Raw genomic sequence first — 19056 nt, 5'->3', positions numbered from 1 at the left:
TCTAGGAGTGTCAGTGCTGTAAAGCCCACCATCTCCATGCTCAGGTTGCAGATACATGTCAATAAACCAGATATCATGAAGACACCAGGGACTTCTCTGTGCCTCATTCCAAAAGGAAACACGAACCCTGAGTGACCACCTTAAATCCTTGGAGAGATTGGGGTGGATGCAACAACACACACAGAGAGAGAGTTGTTCATTTGCTGAATTGGATTGTTTCAACCTGGAAACAAAACATCTCACAGCTTCTCTGGCCTACATGTCAAAATGTCTCTGGCCAGACGTTCTGGAGGAGACATAGACATAACTGGGGGTGGAAGACTTGCGTTCCTCTTCTCTTCTCCTGCCCCCCCCCCCAGCAAAACATCTCACAGCTTAGTAGGAGTATTGAAAGTGAGAGTCATCATTGCATCCTCGTTTTTGCTCCTCAAAATCTGCCCACCCTCCCAGAGAAGGGCAACCAAGGAGATGAAGACTCCGTCCTCTTCCTTCTGTGACGGCAGGTTGCTCTTGCTCCTTGTCCGCCTTCCAAAATGAAGAGCAGAATCCTAAAGTTGGAAGGGACCCCAAGGTCCATTTAGCCAGGGGAGGCAACCTAAGGCCCGGGGGCCGGATGTGGCCCAATGCGGCCCCCGGACGGTCCGGGAATCAGCGTGTTTTTACATGAGTAGAATGTGTCTTTTTACTTAAAATGCATCTCTGGGTTATTTGTGGGGCATAGGAATATAATCTGGCCCCCCCACAAGGTCTGAGGGACGGTGGACCGGCCCCCGGCTGGAAAAGCTTGCTGACCCCGGATCTAGGGCTGTTTTTCAATGTCCCAACGCTGCCTGGCACTGGTCCCTCCAAATGATCTTGTCTGGTTGGTCTTTCTTCACCCAGTCATGTCAAGGAGCAGCAGGGGGGCTAAAAGGAGGAATAAATTGAGGACAATATCCCTGTCCCCCCAGAAAAGCTCTTATTTCTCTTTTTGTGGAGGGTCTAGGCCCCTCTTGAAGGACCTTTGCCTTGCTCCAATCAGGTTGTATATTTCCACCCCTTGGGACAGAAATATTTGATTTTGAAGCTTGGACCGTTAGGCCTGCACACCATCACCTTTTATAGCGGTACCTCGGGTTAAGTACTTAATTTGTTCTGGAGGTCCGTTCGTAACCTGAAACTGTTCTTAACCTAAGGTACCACTTTAGCTAATGGGGCCCTCTCCTTTATCAGTCCGTGACGCTTAATGGATGGCCTCGTCAGTTCCGAAGTGGAGACAGGACGGCAGAGCTGGGGCTTATCTTATTTTGAAGGTTGTGAATATCCTGACGCACTGACGACTCTGCAAGACAGGGTCTGTCAGACCCCACGGCTGGAGATAGAGATGGCGTCAAGGGAAACTCCTATAGCTGAGTGATCGTCCTAACCCCAAGATAAGAGTACAGGAACAGGAACATCCGTTTATGGTCATGGATGTCAACTTACGTGTATGAATGTACAAGGCTGGATTTCTAGGGAAGGGGGGAGAGGGTGCCTGGAGGATATATATACTGTGTGAAATTTCTCTTGCTTTTGTGCTAACTGTGAACCTATCACGCAGTGCCTTCTGCTATCCGGAGAGCAGAATAAACTCTTTCTCTGAACCAACCTCGGTGTCATTTGATTCCTTCCTCCCTGCTCTGGGAGCAACGCTCACCCTACCAATCGGTAAAGTCTAAGAAGGCTACATTTCAACAAATGCTTCCATTTCCTTCTGACTTTAGGGGTGCTCAAGAAACTGTTGAGGTTTAATCACCGAATCAAATGCAGCTGGCTCGCAGTTGGATGCTACCAGGATACTGATGGCACTGCACCTAAACTTCACACTATGTTTAATATCCTTTCTCGTAAATTTGATTGATCCTTAGCGAATTCAGCAGGTCTAAGGCTCATGCGCCTTATCCCCAACATCTTTCTTTGGCAATCCCTCGTAGCAGCGTAAGATTGTCTTCTATGAACACGGTTTTAAAACTGAGTCCGTAAGTGACTGTGGAGGCCAATTCTGGATCCACACGTCCTTCCACAGTGGGGACATAGGTTTCCGGGTGGGAGTTGATCATGGTGTGGATTTGCCAAGCGTGCCTTCCTCTTAGCGTGTTTCTCCCTTGCATCCTGAGTTCGAGTGTCTTCAAATCCCACGACACCTTTGGTCAAGGCTGTTCTCCAGCTGGAGCGCTCGCAGGCCAGTGTTTCCCAGTTGTCAGTGTTTATACTACTTTTTAAAGATTTGCCTTGAGACAGTCTTTAAACCTCTTTTGTTGACCATCAGCATTACGCTTTCCATTTTTAAGTTCGGAATAGAGTAGTTGCTTTGGAAGACGATCGTCAGGCATCCGCACAACATGACCAATCCAACGAAGTTGATGTTGAAGAATCATTGCTTCAACACTGGTGATCCTTGCTTCTTCTAGTACACTGGTATTAGTTCGCCTGTCTTCCCAAGTGATGTGTACAATTTTTCTGTGACCCTGTTGATGGAATATTTTGAGAAGCTGGAGATGGCGTTTATAAGTGGTCCATGTTTCACAAGCATACAGTAAGGTTGGTAGTACAATAGCTTTGTAAACAAGCATTTTGGTTTCCCTGTGAATGTCCCGGTCCTCAAACACTCTGCCCTTCAGTCAACCCCCAACACACACACGCACACACATGCCTGCATGCTCTTAGCTGACCCGCCACTCATTCCTCTGTTGACCCTGATATAAGCTGGAGAAAAGGGACATTCTAGGAAGCATCGATGGTCATCTCTGCTGCTCCAACTGCCACTCCCTGTTTGGTTCCTCTACTTCAGAAATTACGTGGACAGCCACCTAGGTAAGAATTCAGGAGGTTGCCCGCTGCCTCACACTGAGTCCAGGCCTGTTGGTCCATCTGGCTCAGCGTCGCCTTCAAAGACCAGCTGGGGGTGGCTCTCTTGGGTTTCGGACAGACACCTTTTGCCAGCCCTATCTGGAGATGCGCAGGATTGAACCTGGCAGGAAACTCTGCTGCCCCGACTTGCGGCCAAGAGGGAGGGTCTCCTAGGAGGCGATGAAGGGGGTGCGAGGCAGCAGCTGGAACATCTGGTGGGTGGTGCGGTGAGAAAAAGGTTGACCTTGTCTTTCCTGAGGCCGAAACTCAAGAGGCGAGGTGCAGAAAAGCAAAGCAAACAGGAATTGCCAGTTTATTCCATGCTCAAGCCTAGAGGTCCAGCTACTAACGATCTGGAAAGCTAGCTAGCAATAAATAATAATAATAATAATAATAATAATAATAATAATAATAATAGACAGGACCCCAAACAAAGGGATCCAGGGATTTTTATACCCATTTTAAAAGAAGCAGATTTTTACTTGCAGGAGGGGCTATCTGTCTTCCTTGTACTAACGACAATTCTGGCTAGATCTCATTTCTTTTCCAGCTGTCTCTAGTTCAGGCATAGGCAAACTCGGCCCTCCAGATGTGTTGAGACTACAACTCCCGTCATCCCTAGCTAACAGGGATGATTGGATTTGTAGTCTCAAAACATCTGAAGGGCCGAGTTTGGCTAAGCCTGCTCTAGTTCCTACTACTCGGCCAGCGTGGCATCGTTTGCTCTGCCTAAACGTGTGTGGCCTTGAGCTCCTTATGGCGACTGCTACTTTTTCTTTCGGTTCATTGTTCTGCGCACATCAGCAGTGAAGGATGCAGCATCACACACGCGTGCCCACACGGACATGAGCACATTGTCACCTCCAGCTTTTACATGCCCATTCAGCTCAGCCATTTTTATTCATTTATCTTATCCATTTTAGAGGATGTCTGATATCTTTTTTAAAACAACAACAACAACCACCTCTAAGCATTGTACAAAGCAAAAGCCATAAAAATCACAGGGCTAGAAGGCAAATAAAGCAAAAATGCAGACAGGCAACTAACTCCCTTGCTTACATGCACTCAAGCCACGTGTGACTGCATCGCCACGAACCTGGAAGAGGCATGGATATTGGCAAAAACAGCCCTAAAAGAGCACGAAAAAGGGCACGAAAACAGCCTCTAGCCTTTGCACCAACCTTTGAGGCCTGGGGAGGGTTGGAGTTTGAGTGAGGAGGTTTGGAGAGAGCAATTGTGGTATGGGGTTTTCAATTTTTGTAAGGTTTTTTTTCAAGCGAGTCCAGTGGCTTAGAGGGTGTTTGCAGGTTTTCTCAATGGTGTTTCCGATATATGCAATTTCACTTAAAGGTGCGGTGCCTCGGAACGCAACCCCCACATAAACAGGGAGTTGCCTGTGGTGTCAAATAAAAAATCCAGAATCAAAACACCGAGCGGTACAATGTGAAAATTTATGGGAACTATTTGTTAATAGGCACCTAAAACTTGCCCAGAAGCAAATATGGCTAGGAAGCAACGATGGTAGCCATGGCACAGGGAGTTGAGCTTGTGCCTCCTTCATCTCAGTGTTGCCCTCCTAGCATTCATCAGGGAGGAAGATGGGGGCAAACCAGAATTAGCTGGCTGTTCCTGCGCCATCTTCGGTTCTGGTGCCACTTCTGTTGACCTCTCTGCCCGCCACCCTACCAGTGCCAAGGGGTGGGGACAGGACTCTACTCATTATCCTACCCTTCTTTGGCAGAGTTAAGCAGCCTGTGGATTGGGGACTTTTTAAACGCCACGATGATGAGTAAGCCCATCTACATTTCACTCCAGCAGAAGGGAGAGGCACCTCCGGATAAAGAAAATCGGGGTGTGTAAGGTAGTTTCCAAATCAGCATCTTAGATTTCAGTTCTCTTCTCCGGTTCTACTTGCTGCTGGTCCTCATAAAGGTAAAGGTTAAGGTACCCCTGCCCGTATGGGCCAGTCGTGACCGACTCTGGGGTGGCGTGCTCATCTCGCTCTAGAGGCCGTGAGCCGGCGCTGTCTGCAGACACTTCCGGATCACGTGGCCAGCGTGACGAAGCTGCTCTGGCGAACCGGCACCAGAGCAGCACATGGAAACGCCGTTTACCTTCCCGCTATAAAGTGGTCCCTATTTATCTACTTGCCCCCGGGGGTGCTTTCGAACTGCTAGGTGGGCAGGAGCTGGGACCGAAAGACGGGAGCTCACCCCGCCGCGGGGATTCGAACCGCCGACCATACGATTGGCAAGTCCTAGGCACTGAGGTTTTACCCACAGCGCCACCCGCGTCCCTGGTTGGTCCTCATAGTCTGGTGATTTTTATTTTTTTTTAATCATTTTGATTTCCTTCTATTTTTTTTTACAGAGGAACCAGGAACAAATGAAACCATTTACTGCCAAGCCTTGGCTGAGACTCTGCACCATATTGCCCTGCCTGTGGCAGTGGGACTCTACGCACCCTGGGGGAGAGGCAAGAAAAGGCTCTTGTGTGAAATTGAAGGTAAGGGCCACCATCCCCCAAACATGAGTCATCACAGATAAAAGAGAGACTTCAGAGCGTATTTAATTATACAACAGCGAAAGGGTCGTTCACTGTCTACCAGCTCCACCTGTCTCACCAGAGTGGTACATGCTCCAGTTATCTCCGGCTTGGACTACTGCATGCGCTCTGTGTGGGGCTACCTTTGAAGGTAACCCAGAAACGACAACTAATCCAGAATGTGGCAGCTAGACTGGTGACTGGGAGCAGCTGCCGAGACCACATAACACGTCTTGAAAGACCTACACTGGCTCCCAGTACGTTTCCAAGCACAATTCAGAGTGTTGGTGCTGACCTTGAAAGCCCTAAATGGCCTTGGTCCAGTATACCTGAAGGAGTGTCTCACCTCCATCTTTCTGCCTGGACACTGAGCTCCAGCGCCGAGGGCCTTCTGGCAGTTCCCTTGCTGCAAGAAGCCAAGTTACAGGGACCCAGACAGAGGGCCTTGTTGGTAGTGACACCCACCCTGTGGAACGCCCTCCCATCAGATGCCAAAGAAATAAACAACTATCTGACGTTTAGAAGACATCTGAAGGTAGCCCTGTTTAGGGAAGTTTTTAATGACTGATGTTTTAATGTATTTTTAACCTTCTGTTGGAAGCCACCCAGAGTGGCTGGGGAAACACAGCCAGATGGGCGGGGAATAAATATATTATTATTATTATTATTATTATTATTATTATTATTATTAGGCACTGACTTCCAGGGTCTTGTTGTCTGGGCAGCCCAGGACCTCCAGACACACTGCCCGGGTTTGTGTCCTGGGAGGTCATTTCAGTGCTGCTTCACCCCCGGAGATGCACCCCAATGTCTCTTGAGACAGGAGGGTGCCCACTGGGATAGCCAAGACATCTTTCCTGAGTTGTCTAGTCCTTTGTACTTGCAGGGATGCAAGGAAAGGCATGCAGACTGTGTCAGGAGGGCTGCAGCTCAGGGTCAGAGTGGAGGCCCCTGGGTTTAATCCCCAGAAGCTCTAGGTAGGGCTGGGAGAGAAAAGATTCGTTGAGGAGGATCTGTTCAGGTGGACCTCATATCCTGAGAGCGTGGTCTGCAGCAGCATGCTGATGAATTGGGAACTGGTGTGAGCACAATACATAAGAACCTAGTTACAGATAGGTAGCCATGTTGGTCTACCGTAGTCAAAAGAAAATTATATAATTAAATTTTATTTTTAAAAATCCTTCCAGTAGCACCTTAGAGACCAGCTAAGTTTGTTATTGGTATGAGCTTTTGTGTGCATGCACACTTCTTCAGATACCATAGCATGCCCATGAAAGCTCATACCAATAACAAACTTAGTTGGTCTCTAAGGTGCTACTGGAAGGATTTTTTTTAAAAAAAATTAAATTATTTCCTAAGAACTTAAGCAGAGTCTGCTGGATCAGAGCAACACCCATCTAGTCCAGTGAGTTCCATAGTTTAACTATGTGCCGCGTGAAGGAGGACTTTCGTTTATTCTGTCTGGAATCTTCCAATGTGATGCTCTCGGTTGCAGATCACATGCGCTGGCGAAGCAAACAAAACGGAAGCGAAGCTGCAAGGACCACGTACTCCCTGCTTTTGTTCCTCTGGCACATCATCTTTGCGCACCCCCTTCTGCGCTCAGCAAAGCCTGAAGGCATCCACTATATCTTCATCAACTTCAATGCCTGGGAATACGCAGGATGCGATCATACCTGGGCCGGCATCATCACAACACTGCTGGATGAAATCGAAGGCAATTACAGGATCCTGTTCAGCACTTTTCGGTCCTTTGGTGTGAAATTCAAGGAAGAGCCAGTTGTGCGGAAAAAGAAATGGGCTTTGAAAGGATGGAGCAAGCTCTTCTGGTTTGGCCTCTTGTGTCTGTTCCTTGGATTGTTTCTGAGCACGGTGCTGACGAGGCTGAAATCGGGCGGCGGTTTATGGGAAAGCGTGGCATACACAACAACAGTAGTGCTGGGCGCATCCACTCTGCCTTTTATGCGCTGCACGAGAAACATTTTCTTCACCCTGAAAAAGAAACTCCAGGCGAAAATGAACGCCAAGGACCAGCTGGGCTTCATGCACTTTGTGAAGAAAGAGGTGAAAACAATCACTCATTTCCTACAATTCATGGCGTTTGAGGAGGACCGAGAGATCCGGGTGGTTCTGAAGATCATCAATTTAGACCTCTGCACTCCGGACAAAGTGGTGGCCGTCCTAGACGCCATCAAAATCCTCCTTTCAGACGAAGACGCTCCTTATATCACCATCTTGGTCGCTGACCCAGGAATCCTGGTGGACAGCATTCAGACGTCGAAGTCCACCTGCAGCAATGGCTACTTGTACTTAAATCGAATCATCTCTCTCCCCTTCTCCCTGCCCCGGATGAGCTGCAAGGGCAAGAGGCAGATGCTCGCAGGGATTCTGAACGGTAAAAGGAAACGGGGGCAGGATTGTGCTACTAATCCGGAAACATGGGCTCGCAAGCAGAACAGCAAAGGGGTCAAAGAAGCCCCGGGCTCGTTGGCCACAGAGGAAGTCCAGCACATCTTCCAAGACCTGAGCCATGAGAATTTTGAAGACTACGTCCCAGGAAATTTTGTCCAAATGAACCGGGTCGTCAACACAGTGCTGACCATTAGGTCCATGCTTGACCTAGGATATAAGCCCCAATCCGGACTGAATGTCAGTAGGGAAGATGGCAGGTTGGTGACCAAAGAGGTGGTCGATTGGGTTATCCTTGCCCATTTTTGGCCTTGCCGCCTGAGCTGGATTTTGCAGTGTGCAGAAGACCAGCAGCAGGAGGAGAAGCTCATTGAAAGCCGGGCCAGGGGCTCGCAGCTGAAGCAAGGCCATGGCAGAGGTGGAGGAGGAGATCTGCCGGGCAAAGCCTCTGAAAGAGACAGCAAGGCCTTGTTGCCCTTTTATGAGGACAATGCTTTGGAGCTGGACAAGATTAAGAACGATGTCAGAAAACTTTTAGAGCTCGATGGGGACCCTGACCTTTTCCGAACCTTCTTGCAGAAGAGCCATTTTACGGTGGGGCGGGCCAGGTATTTTTCCAACTTCCTCATCAATTTAGACTTCTCTCTGAAGAGGCAGTTTGAGTTGCAGCGGGGCCTGAATCACATAGTCCGGAGGAAAAACAGGGAGGGTGAGTCACCATCTCCGGAGAAAAGTGCTGGGTTGGAAGGTGAAGGATAACTCCAGAGCTGCTCATTGCGGCAGAAAGATAATAATTTTAAAAAGGCTCCTAAACACCCTTCACTAGCCTAGCACCCCTCAGATGTTTCGGACTACAACGCTGAGATCTGGTGGTTTCAACCACATTTCACTGCAGATATTGGGGTGTGTGTGTGGTTTTTTTAAGAAAGCCTGTATGGGACAGGAAGAGAGGAATGAAGTGTGCTGTATATGATATGCATTTGTGACAGATACCAATCTCACCTCCAAATTAAATTATGTCTTATGAAAACATTAGATTATTTTGTCTGTCATTTACTCTGGTCATTTCATGGGTTTGGACCATTTTCGCCACCGCCTCATTCTACAGCTCCCAGAATCTCAGCTCTTGAGCCTCTTTTTCAGTGTTACACAAAAACCACAGTCTGACTTTGGCGTCTCTCCCATACACCCAGGTTCACAGGTGTGTCACCTTGTCCTTCTTTTTAAAGGCATCCAAGTTTGTGGCCATCGCTCCCGCTTGTGGGATCAAATGCCATAGTTTATTTATGTATTTTATGTAGTGCTTTTTTTTCTGGGGGGGGGGACACAGGGGTACACATACCCCTAAACATTTTGTGGATCTAAGTTTGGCCTAATTGAGGGAAAATATTTCAATATGAGTAGGAAAACAAGAGTACCCCTAAACATTTTTTAAGGGAAAAAAGCACTGATTTAATGTATATACTGCCTAGTTTCAACCCCCTCAAACCCCCCCCCCTCAAAGCAATTCACCTTGTGAATTACATTCTTTGGCTTATCCTGAATCTTCCAACTGATTAAATAGATTGTATCTTATGCAGGTGATGTCTGCATAAGATAAGATCGTGAAGCTGAGGCTCCAATACTTTGGCCACCTCATGAGAAGAGAAGACTCCCTGGAAAAGGCCCTGATGTTGGGAAAGATGGAGGGCACAAGGAGAAGGGGACGGCAGAGGACGAGATGGTTAGACAGTGTTCTCGAAGCTACCAGCATGAGTTTGACCAAACTGCGGGTGGCAGTGGAAGACAGGCATGCCTGGCGTGCTCTGGTCCAGGGGGTCACAAAGAGGTGGACACGACTAAACGACTAAACAACAACATCTTATGCAGATTATGGGTAAATAAATCACACCAGTGACCTGAGGATTTCAGGCAGAGTTGCTGAACTTTTATTTCTGGAGTTAGGGACCACAGCGCTTCCTTTCTATAAGAAATAAATAAACGTTGAAGTGGCTGTATCAAGTCCATCTCTTGCTCCAGATTCCAGTCGCAATTTCCAGCACGCCTCAGGTGCACAGAACCTGGTTGAGCTGGTTATTTTCCCTGGAAAAGTTCAGGGACCAGGTGCTTCCTCTCGGCGTGGCCTCTTGCACGCCTAAGTAGGTCTTCTTTCCGAGCATCACCATGGGAGACGATGTCGAAGGGGCCTGAGAGGGCCCTGGCCCAAGGAAATACGCACTGAAGGTCACCCATTCCCCAAGACCCATGCCAAGGGCATCTCTGATTTCGTTCCTGTCGCTGTAGGCCAGGGCGCGTCCGTTCAGATGGTGCTGCCTCAACCTCTCCTTGTACCGCTGGGAATTTTCCCCTTTCAAGCCAAGTTGGTCCATCTGGAAAAGAACAAAAAGCAGAGGTGGAAACTCACAATCACGTCCCTCAGCACTGTCCCACACAAAGGGAAGGCAAGGTGACGTTTTTCTGTTTAGGGGCCATATTCCCTGTTGGGCAACCTTCCAAAGGTCACATGACCGTGGTGGGTGGGGCCAGAGGCAATAAGTGGGCGGGGCAACCAATGTAAATTTTATGCAAATAGGCTAGTGTCTCCATCCAGACAGGCAAGAGGCATAAGCAGAGTTGAAGGCCAAATCCCAGCCAGGGAAAAACAGCTGAGGTACAAAACAAGGGATACTTCTCTAGAGTGTATTCCTAGTGGTAGGTTGGGATAGATCTGCGGGACATTATTGCAGTCGAACCAGCAATCCTTGTTTTGCCAAACAGGCACATGAAAAGAATGAGGCTCACAGAGCTTTCCTGTGAAATTTGCTAGAGAGAAGAACTCTGTGGCATCGCTTCCTTTGTTTGCCGTGGCAGGAAGCCCTAACACTATATACTTCCTTCCTGCTTGGGCAGCCTCCTCTTTCCTCCACCTGCTTCCAAGCTGAAGTGCTCTCCTACCTCCTTGCAGACCTCGTCCACCGACAGCCCCAGCAGAACGCATCTGGAGAGCCCGTGGCCCCTCTTGGTGCTTCGCTTCAGGCTGCGGCTGCCCCGGAGCAGCTCCATGTGCCTCTTCAAGGAGGAGTCCAGGTTGACCGTGTAAGGCAGGAAGAAGCTGGCGTCCTTCACCTGGAACCTGTGGCACAGGAAGCTGTGGAAGAGCTCGGGGTCCCCGTCCAGTTCCAAGAGCTTCTCCAGCTGGCCCTTGAGCATGTCGAGCTCCTCCATGTACTTCTCGTACACCTCCCACAGGAAGTGGTGGGGGGCCAGCTGGCAGCCTTGGCCCAGGCCCAGCCGGCCCACCTGCTCATCGTCCTCAATGCACTGCAAGATCCAGCTCAGCCGGCAAGGCCACTGGCTGGCCAGGAGCACCCAGGAGGCCACTTTGTGCGGGCACAGCTTCTCCCGGGGGACCTCCGTCGCCATGAGGCGCACGGTGACGGAGATGGTGTTGATGATCCGTCTCATCTGCACCATGTTGTCCGTCATGTACTCCTTCATGCTGTCGTCCAGCAGGAACTCAAAGGCCTCCTGGATCAGGTCCTTGGCTTTGAAGCCTTTCTTGCACCTTTTTTTGGGAGGCGCCTCCAGTCTGGGACTCACGACAACCAGAGGCACCCGGCTGCCATCGGCGTGTCGCTCTGGGGCCTTCCGGCTGGTGGAATCGTAACACAAGGGCGACCCAGCATTCAGCCTCCTCTGGTTTTCCTGCGGAAAGTCCGCTTCTCCCTCCTCGTCCTCCAGGCTTTTCTCCTGCTCCTCCCTCCAGTCGACGGCAGACTTCACCAGCTGCATCTTGGTGTGGGTGTCCATCTTGGGGACCGAGAACGGGAGGGTGATGATGCGGTTCAAGAACTCGTAGCCGTTGTTGGCCATGCCTTTCATGTACAAGGAGTTCTCCACGCAGTCCACGATCACGCTGGGGTCGGCCACCAGGATGGAGACGAAGGGCGCCTCGTAGTCCGAGAGGAGGATGTTCATGGCGTCGAGGACGCCCACCACTTTGTCGGGGCTGCAATTGTCCAAGCCGGTGATCTCCAGCACCACCCTGAGCTTCCTCCGCTGGAAGATCTCCATGAACTTCAGGAACTTGGCAATGATCTTCACCTCCCTCTTGACGTTGCTCATGAAGCCCAGCTGGGCGCTGAGGTCCGTTCGGTTCATCTGCCTCTCCAGCTGGGCCTTCTGGGTGACGATGACGTTCCGTACCACCAGGACAGCCATCCGGACGGATGCCGCGGCCGTGATCCCAACCGCTGTGGCCCCAAGGCCCTCGACAACAGCGATGGCGTCCCCGGAAGCGTTGCCAGTGGGAATGCCGAAAACAAAGATGAGGGCCGCGACCCCGACAGCCACGACCACCACCAAGAGGATGGCAGCCCACAGCGGCAGGCAGAGGTACTTCTTGCTGATCCACTCCTGGCGCAGAGGGGCCTCGACAAGGCCGCACTTCCTGCCCACAGCTCTGTAGACGCTCACGGGGACAAGGCCAAAGTGGCTCTCGATGCCGTCGCACAGGGCAGTGATCAGACCTGCCCAGAGCTGGTCACTCCCGGCATATTCCCAGGCGCTGAAATGAATGAAGATGTGCTGGACGTTTTTCCTCTGCCGGTGTTGTAGTGTCAGGACGGGGTGGTAGAAGATCATGAGGAAGACGACGGAGACCAGATCCCACCCAGAAGTCCCTCGCTGTTTCAGTCCCGTCCGCTGGAATTCCTGCTGGTCTTTTTTCTGTGACTGAAGACGCATGTATTCTAGAGGGAAAGGAAGAGAGCCAGACCAGAGACTGAGTCTACTGTATCCCAGCCGACCAGGGTCTGCCCTGGTTTCTGGTGATCATACAATACTTTGATTAACTACCCAAACTGTAAGATCCCCTCTGGAGTCCTCACTCCGTGTGCGACCTCCAAGTGAATTGAGGCAACAAAGGAGAGGGCCTTCTTGGTGGTGGCACCTCACATTTGGAATAGCCTTCTCAGAGAGACTCGCCTGACACCTGCTCTATGGTAAAACCCAATTTTCATTTAAAAGGTTTTAAACCGGGATTAGACAATTTTTGGAGGTTAAGGCAGAGAATTGCAGGCGGGGAAAGTGCTGGAGCACTTGTGCCCTTGGGCTTTCTCTTGAGGCATCTGGTTGGCCACTGTGAGAACAAGATGCTGGACTGTATAGTTTTATTATGGTTTGTTGGAAAAGAATATTTAAAGAAAACAAAAAAAAATTACTCTGCAAAAAGATGCTGGACTTTAGTCTAACGCAGCTGCAGGGCGGCTCATATGTTCCCATTCTGCAAGGACTCTTACACGTCATGCTTGAATAAACCGTACACTCTCACCCTTTGGTGTGATTTCAAGCTCATCTGTAAATTGTTTCGTTGCTTTATTTTCTGAGAGTTACATGCTATTTATTTAAAACATTATTCTCTAAATGCTTTCCATCTCTCTAAGCAGTGTGTTTTGCCTCCGGTAGGGGAAAGCGAGAACAGTGAAAAAGCTACTTGGTGCAGCAAATAAACGAAATCCAAGCATTGCACCAGTGAAACTCAAATTCTACGTCAAGAAAAACAAATGCTGAAAATCAGCATGTGCCACTTACTTTGCAGGGGCATCTCTGGAAATGGAGATAAACATGTTTTGCTCTCCTGACACATAGCCCTCGATAGCCCTGCCCTCCACAGTATTTAACTCATCCCCCACCTTCATAAAGCCACTCCTTCTCTTCTTAGCCATCACCTCATCCAGTATGAATGAGTTCCACAGGCTACACTTGCATTCTGTGAACAAGCACCAAAGGCGGATTTAGGGCAGTGTGAACAGAGCGGTCACACCAAGCATACAGCCGTGGGGGCTGCCTTCTCAAAGCCCGGGATTATCCCCATATGGGATAGATCCACATGTACAGTGGTACCTTGGGTTACAGACGCTTCAGGTTACAGACTCCGCTAACCCTGAAATAGTACCTCGGATTTAGAACTTTGCTTCAGGATGAGAACAGAAATCGTGCTCCGGCGGTGCAGCAGCAGCAGGAGGCCCCATTAGCTAAAGTGGTGCTTCAGGTTAAGAACAGTTTCAGGTTAAGAATGAACCTCCGGAATGAATTAAGTTCTTAACCCGAGGTACCACTGTATATACTTTGTAACTAAGTCTGCCTCAGGGATCCAACTGTGAACTAATGATGCTGTGAGTAAACTTCTTTTATTGACTTTAAATAAGATTGTCATGTGTTTATTCTTTAAGAGGGATATAATGGAACTTAAAGGTAAAGGTAAAGGACCCCTGACAGTTAAGTCCAGTCACGAACGACTCTGGGGTTGTGGCGCTCATCTCGTTTTACTGGTCAAGGGAGCCGACATTTGTCTGCAGACAGTTTTTCCGGGTCATGCGGCCCGCAGGACTAAGCCACTTCCGGCAAACCAGAGCAGTGCACAGAAATGCCATTTACCTTCCCACCGGAGCTGTACCTACTTATCTACTTGCACTTTGATGTGCTTTTGAACTGCTAGGTTGGCAGGAGCCATAGCTGTCAACTTTCCCCCTTTTTAAAGGAAAATTCCCTTATTCTGAATAGGATTCCTCGCAAGAAAAGGGAAAAGTTGACAGCTATGGCAGGAGCTGGTAAGGGAACTTACCAGGAACCTAATAGTGAGAGGCTTAGACAAGCCTGCAACCAGCTGCCTGCTGTGTGTTTAAAAGGGGAATGTGAAACTGCTAAGTAAAGGAACTTGCTAGCGCAAGTTAGGAAGGGTATAACAATATATCCTCTCCTGGCTCCCTGAACATTCCCACAAGCACTTACTGGGCTTCGGGAAGGAGATAGGAAGGCTCTAGGACCCTGCCAGAGCCTCACACCTAAAGCCAGCACCAGGAGAGGTTGGATTATTACCAAGGTCCGCCCTTTGTGAGCCCTTCCTTGCATGGGTCTTCACCTTATGAGCGCTCACCTCGGATCCTGTCCAGGAGGAAGGCTTTGCAGTGCCCCCACGGCGCATAAAACCCAACCGTCACTGGGGAGGACACGCAGTAGAGGGCCTTGGCTAAGGAGAAGCAGTAGGCGTCGTCTTTGTTCTGGAACTCTGCAAAAGGAAGAGCAGGGGAGCAGCCAAAAGGCAAATCCCTCATCAGATGCCTGTGGCCACTGCGAGAATCAGCGGCGGCTGGTCCTTTAGGGTGAACGGGGACCCTGGCCCACCCACCTCAGGGTGTCTTCAGCCAGCCCCAGCTGCCTGCTTTCAATTTGCAACTAACGCAGTTGTTGGTGGCCCTGGCTGTCAACCTCCTTCCTCCTCCTTAGACCAGGTGGAACTCAACAGAGGAGGATGCGGACAAAACTAGTATTCCTTGGCTCCACCGGTCCTTGGCTCTGGCTCCACCTGCTCTTTGGGCTCCCTGCTTTCCGACTTCCCAGTCCCGATGGGCTTGTGGGGGGGGGTTTGAAGTGTATAAAAAACAGGGGACCTGCAGGTCCCCTTTTCCTTGCTGCACTCCCTTGGGGAAAACTTGTTGGCATCCATCTGTCTCAAGAGAGAACAGAGTGCGCTTCCGGGGGTGAAGTCAAACGGCTGTGTTGGCATCCTCCCTGGGGCGCAAGCTTGGGCACTGTGTAGGGAGGTCCTGGGCTGCCCAGATGACAAAGCCCACCCTCCTCGGCCGAAGGAAAGCAGAGCAAGACATTTGGCACCAGCTTGGCTGCAGGAGTTGCTGGGAGGAGGTGTAAAGGTAAAGGGACCCCTGACTGTTAGGTCCAGTCGTGGCCGACTCTGGGGTTGCGGCGCTCATCTCGCTTTACTGGCCGAGGGAGCCGGCGTACAGCTTCCAGGTCATGTGGCGAGCATGACTAAGCTGCTTCTGGCGAACCAGAGCAGCATACGGAAACGCCGTTTACCTTCCCGCCGGAGCGGTACCTACTTATCTACTTGCACTTTGACGTGCTTTCGAACTGCTAGGTTGGCAGGAGCAGGGACCAAGCAACGGGAGCTCACCCCGTCGCAGGGATTCGAACTGCCAACCTTCTGATCAGCAAGTCCAAGAGGCTGTGGTTTAGACCACAGCGCCACCTGCGTCTTGGAAGGAGGTGTACAAGGCACCATCCAACCGCCTTAGGGACTCCGGATTTGTGTAGGGTTCACTCCTGAGCCTTTTCCTCTCCTGACGCTGTTCCGCAAGGCAGCAGAGGTATCCTTCTCTTAGATGGGCTCCCTTCCCAGGTGGCCGAACCCCCTCTGCCCCCCACATCCCTCTGCAGCAAGTGCAGAAACCCAGGGGGAAACTCATGTACCCTTTAAGGAAGTGGGGAGACGTGGCTGACACAAAAAGGGGCACACCAGCCAATGCGACTAGTACTGAATTCCACCTGGCCGAGAGGCAAGGCCTGTGAGCACCAAGTGATCCTATCTCGCTCCCTCTCCTTTCTTTGCAACTGGTGCCATGTGGGGAAGTGATGTTCAATATTCCTGAAGACATCTACACAGCAGCAGACATCCTTCTTCACGGAATGGTTTACGGTTACTAACTTGGGCTATGATCCTGAGATAATAACCTCTGAATCCTTCGGGTAAGTACACCCATCCTAAAACCAAATTATTCCGCTTACCTCTGGTCAGGGAGAGCATCGCTTTTGTCAGCCACGGGGTATGAAAAGGGTTGAAGATCCACAGCTGCTGGTAGCTAAGAAGAGGGAGAAAATGTGGAGGCTTTTCAAACTATCCCTGGGCCTGGGAAGAAATATCTGCAAAAGTTTGCCTCTGGAAGGTTGGCAGCCCATCACATGCAAATAGATGGAAGAAAGGCGTCGAGGACTGTTCCCCATCAGAAAATGAGGATTAAGACTTCATCCTCTGTACAGTGGAGATCCTCAGTGCATAGCATTGGAGAGCTGGTTTTTTTTCTTCTTCTACGGGACCGCCTCTCCTGGTCTGCCCCACAGAGGACCTTAAGGTCCATGAATAACCAGAGTTTAGAGGTCCCGGGCCCTAAGGAAGTCAGACTATCCTCCACCAGGGCCAGGGCCTTATCAGTGATGGCTCCGACCTGGTGGAATGCTCTGTCCCACGAGACCAGAGCCCTGCAGGATTTAACCTCCTTCCGTAGGGCCTGTAAGACAGAGCTTTCCGCCTGGCCTTTAATTTGAATTCAGCCTGATCTTTTATTCCCCTTCCTTCCCTCCCCCTCCCCTTTTATGAAGATCACCCGCTCTGAGACCCCACAGCTAATTCTCCCCTGGCCTCCTTGCTGGCCCAAGTAGGACCAATTCAGCCAGCTAGCCCTGGGAAATATCTAATGCTTATTTCCCCTAAATTGATTTCTGAATTTTATTGTTATTCATGTTTTTATATTGTATTTTATTCTGCTTTTCTAATTGTTTTAAATTTGCTGTTAGCTGTTCTGAGCCCGGTTTTTGAACTGGGAAGGGCGGGGAATAAATAAATTGTTGTTGTTGTTGTTGTTGTTCAGTTGATCTTCCTTTGGCCCCTATTCCTGCACAACTGCATCTCATAAGAAATGGACACTCCAACCTGATCTTTGCCTTCCAGGTGCTTTGGACTACGGCTCCCATCAGCAAGCGCAGTCATGTGATGCTGGTGTTGATGGGAGCACAGCCAGGGTGGCTGGGGCAGATGTGCGTTGCAGCTCCAGAACATCTGCAAGGCGCCAGGTTAGGAAAGGCCGGCCTACAACCCCCTCCAGCTTCCTCTGCTCTGGAATTATCAGCTGACGACGGACAAGTCAAATCTGTAACCTGCAGCAGCCTGGAAGCGAAAGCACTGCTTTCTGGGTGGCACCGCTTCAAGCTACAGAAGCTGCTTGGCACCCAGTCTGGTAATTAAACTATTCCAGATATGTAGAAAGACCTACACTGGCCCCCAGTACGTTTCCGAGCACAATTCAAAGGGTTGGTGCTGACCTTTAAAGCCCTAAATGGCCTCGGCCCAGTATACCTGAAGGAGCGTCTCCACCCCGGACACTGTCCATTCTGCCCAGACACTGAGGTCCAGCGCCGAGGGCCTTCTGGCGGTTCCCTCACTGCGAGAAGTGAGATTACAGGGAACAAGGCAGCGGGCCTTCTCGGTAGTGGCGCCCACCCTGTGGAACACCCTCCCACCAGATGTCAAAGAAAAGAATAGGTTTTTAGAAGACATCTGAAGACAGCCCTATTTAGGGAAGCTTTTAATGTTTAACAGACCACTGTATTTTAATACTTTGTTGGAAGCTGCCCATATGGGCGGGGTATAAATAATTTATTATTATTGTTATTGTTATTGTTATGATGTAACCAGTGTTCCGGGGAAGGAAGCCTTTCCCTTAGCAAGCTGCTTGGGGTCTTGGTTTTCTCCCCTGAGCCAGCACGCAAACACGCAGACCTTCACAAGCCCAGCTTACAGGTGGCTGTTTCTGACACAAGGGACACAACATGAGCTTGCAAGCTTTTCCACCTGGCTGCAGCAGAAAGGGGGGGGGGGGGCAGATGACGAGGTCTCCTTCATCGGCTGCCTCATTTGCCTTCTCCCCTCCCAGAACCTCCTCCCACCCGTGTCTGCTCCACCTGGCCATTTTAACAATTATGTAATCATCAAGGATTCCTCTAGCTTTCCTCCACCCCGGCCTCCCTTTCCCCCTCTGTAATGTATCTATTAACTTCAGGTGCACCAGCTTGTGTGTGCTGGGCCCCCCTATATTTTGGGGGTGGGGGCCACGCCCCCCAAAAGTTCCAAATGTGTGGAGAGGAAGCCCTTATTTTAAACTGTAAACACCCGTTAGGCAGTTGGCAGAAGAGGGGCACATCAAAAGGTCGCAGGTAGGTAGTTGGCAAGCAAAGACTTTCCCTCTCTTTTCCCGAAGCAGTTTGTCGTGTAATCGCACAGCGTACGCCGTGCAGGTGGCACATTAACAAACCCTGTTCCCCAACATTAACAGCAAAAATGGCTCGAAGGTGACCGTGGGCAGAAAATATTCTAAAATAAGAATCACTTCCGAGATTGCGTGAGCCATGCTGGTGAGCAGTAAACCCTAAGTGAATGCAAGGTTTATAGGCACAGCCAGCCGCCACTCAGCCCAAAGGGGTGTATTTGCAGAAGGATGATTCAGAGAGCCAAGGTTCAAGAACAGGATCCTTCTCCCTCGCCAGCAAAGCAGCAGCACCCAGAGAAGGCAAGGGCAGGTGGTCTACTTACGTGCAGGAAGCGCGCAGAAACTTCAGCACCCTGTTCCGGTTGCGGCAGGCCTCCTCTGCCAGCGCGAACTTTGCCTTCCTCCTTTTCAGAAA

The 19056-nt window shown here is 50.2% G+C and overlaps 2 protein-coding genes across 10 annotated transcripts; one reads left to right on the top strand and one right to left on the bottom strand.

Moving 5' to 3' along the window:
• The first annotated feature begins 1857 nt into the window (after nucleotides 1–1857).
• On the top strand, nucleotides 1858–9779 carry LOC310684335 (NTPase KAP family P-loop domain-containing protein 1-like). Of its 8 annotated transcripts, none has more exons than XM_083455315.1 (5): nucleotides 1858–2832; nucleotides 4610–4720; nucleotides 5239–5373; nucleotides 6908–9401; nucleotides 9691–9779. In XM_083455315.1, exons 2-4 carry the CDS (start codon nucleotides 4651–4653, stop codon nucleotides 8578–8580), a joined length of 1878 nt encoding a protein of 625 aa, XP_083311441.1. In that variant the 5' UTR covers nucleotides 1858–2832; nucleotides 4610–4650; the 3' UTR covers nucleotides 8581–9401; nucleotides 9691–9779. The 8 variants fall into 8 exon arrangements, with proteins under 8 accessions (XP_083311441.1, XP_083311446.1, XP_083311442.1 ...); XM_083455320.1 differs by having other exon boundaries at nucleotides 4610–4800; XM_083455316.1 differs by having other exon boundaries at nucleotides 1858–3083.
• LOC310684263 (NTPase KAP family P-loop domain-containing protein 1-like) lies at nucleotides 9727–19042 on the bottom strand. 2 transcript variants are annotated; one of them, XM_083455097.1, is made up of 5 exons: nucleotides 18965–19042; nucleotides 16387–16460; nucleotides 14738–14869; nucleotides 10756–12551; nucleotides 9727–10190 (listed from the first exon to the last, which is right to left on the bottom strand). In XM_083455097.1, the coding sequence occupies exons 2-5, from the start codon at nucleotides 16403–16405 to the stop codon at nucleotides 9867–9869; spliced, it is 2271 nt and encodes a 756-aa protein (XP_083311223.1). In that variant the 5' UTR covers nucleotides 16406–16460; nucleotides 18965–19042; the 3' UTR covers nucleotides 9727–9866. The 2 variants fall into 2 exon arrangements, with proteins under 2 accessions (XP_083311223.1, XP_083311222.1); XM_083455096.1 differs by having other exon boundaries at nucleotides 14738–16460; nucleotides 18965–19028.
• Nucleotides 19043–19056: the final 14 nt, after the last annotated feature.

Source organism: Podarcis tiliguerta (genome assembly GCF_965153285.1).
Source record: "Podarcis tiliguerta genome assembly, chromosome: 8".
Lineage (NCBI taxonomy): Eukaryota > Metazoa > Chordata > Lepidosauria > Squamata > Lacertidae > Podarcis > Podarcis tiliguerta.
The sequence above is the reverse complement of the archived record's forward strand: the minus strand, read 5'-3'. Positions and strand labels throughout refer to the sequence as shown.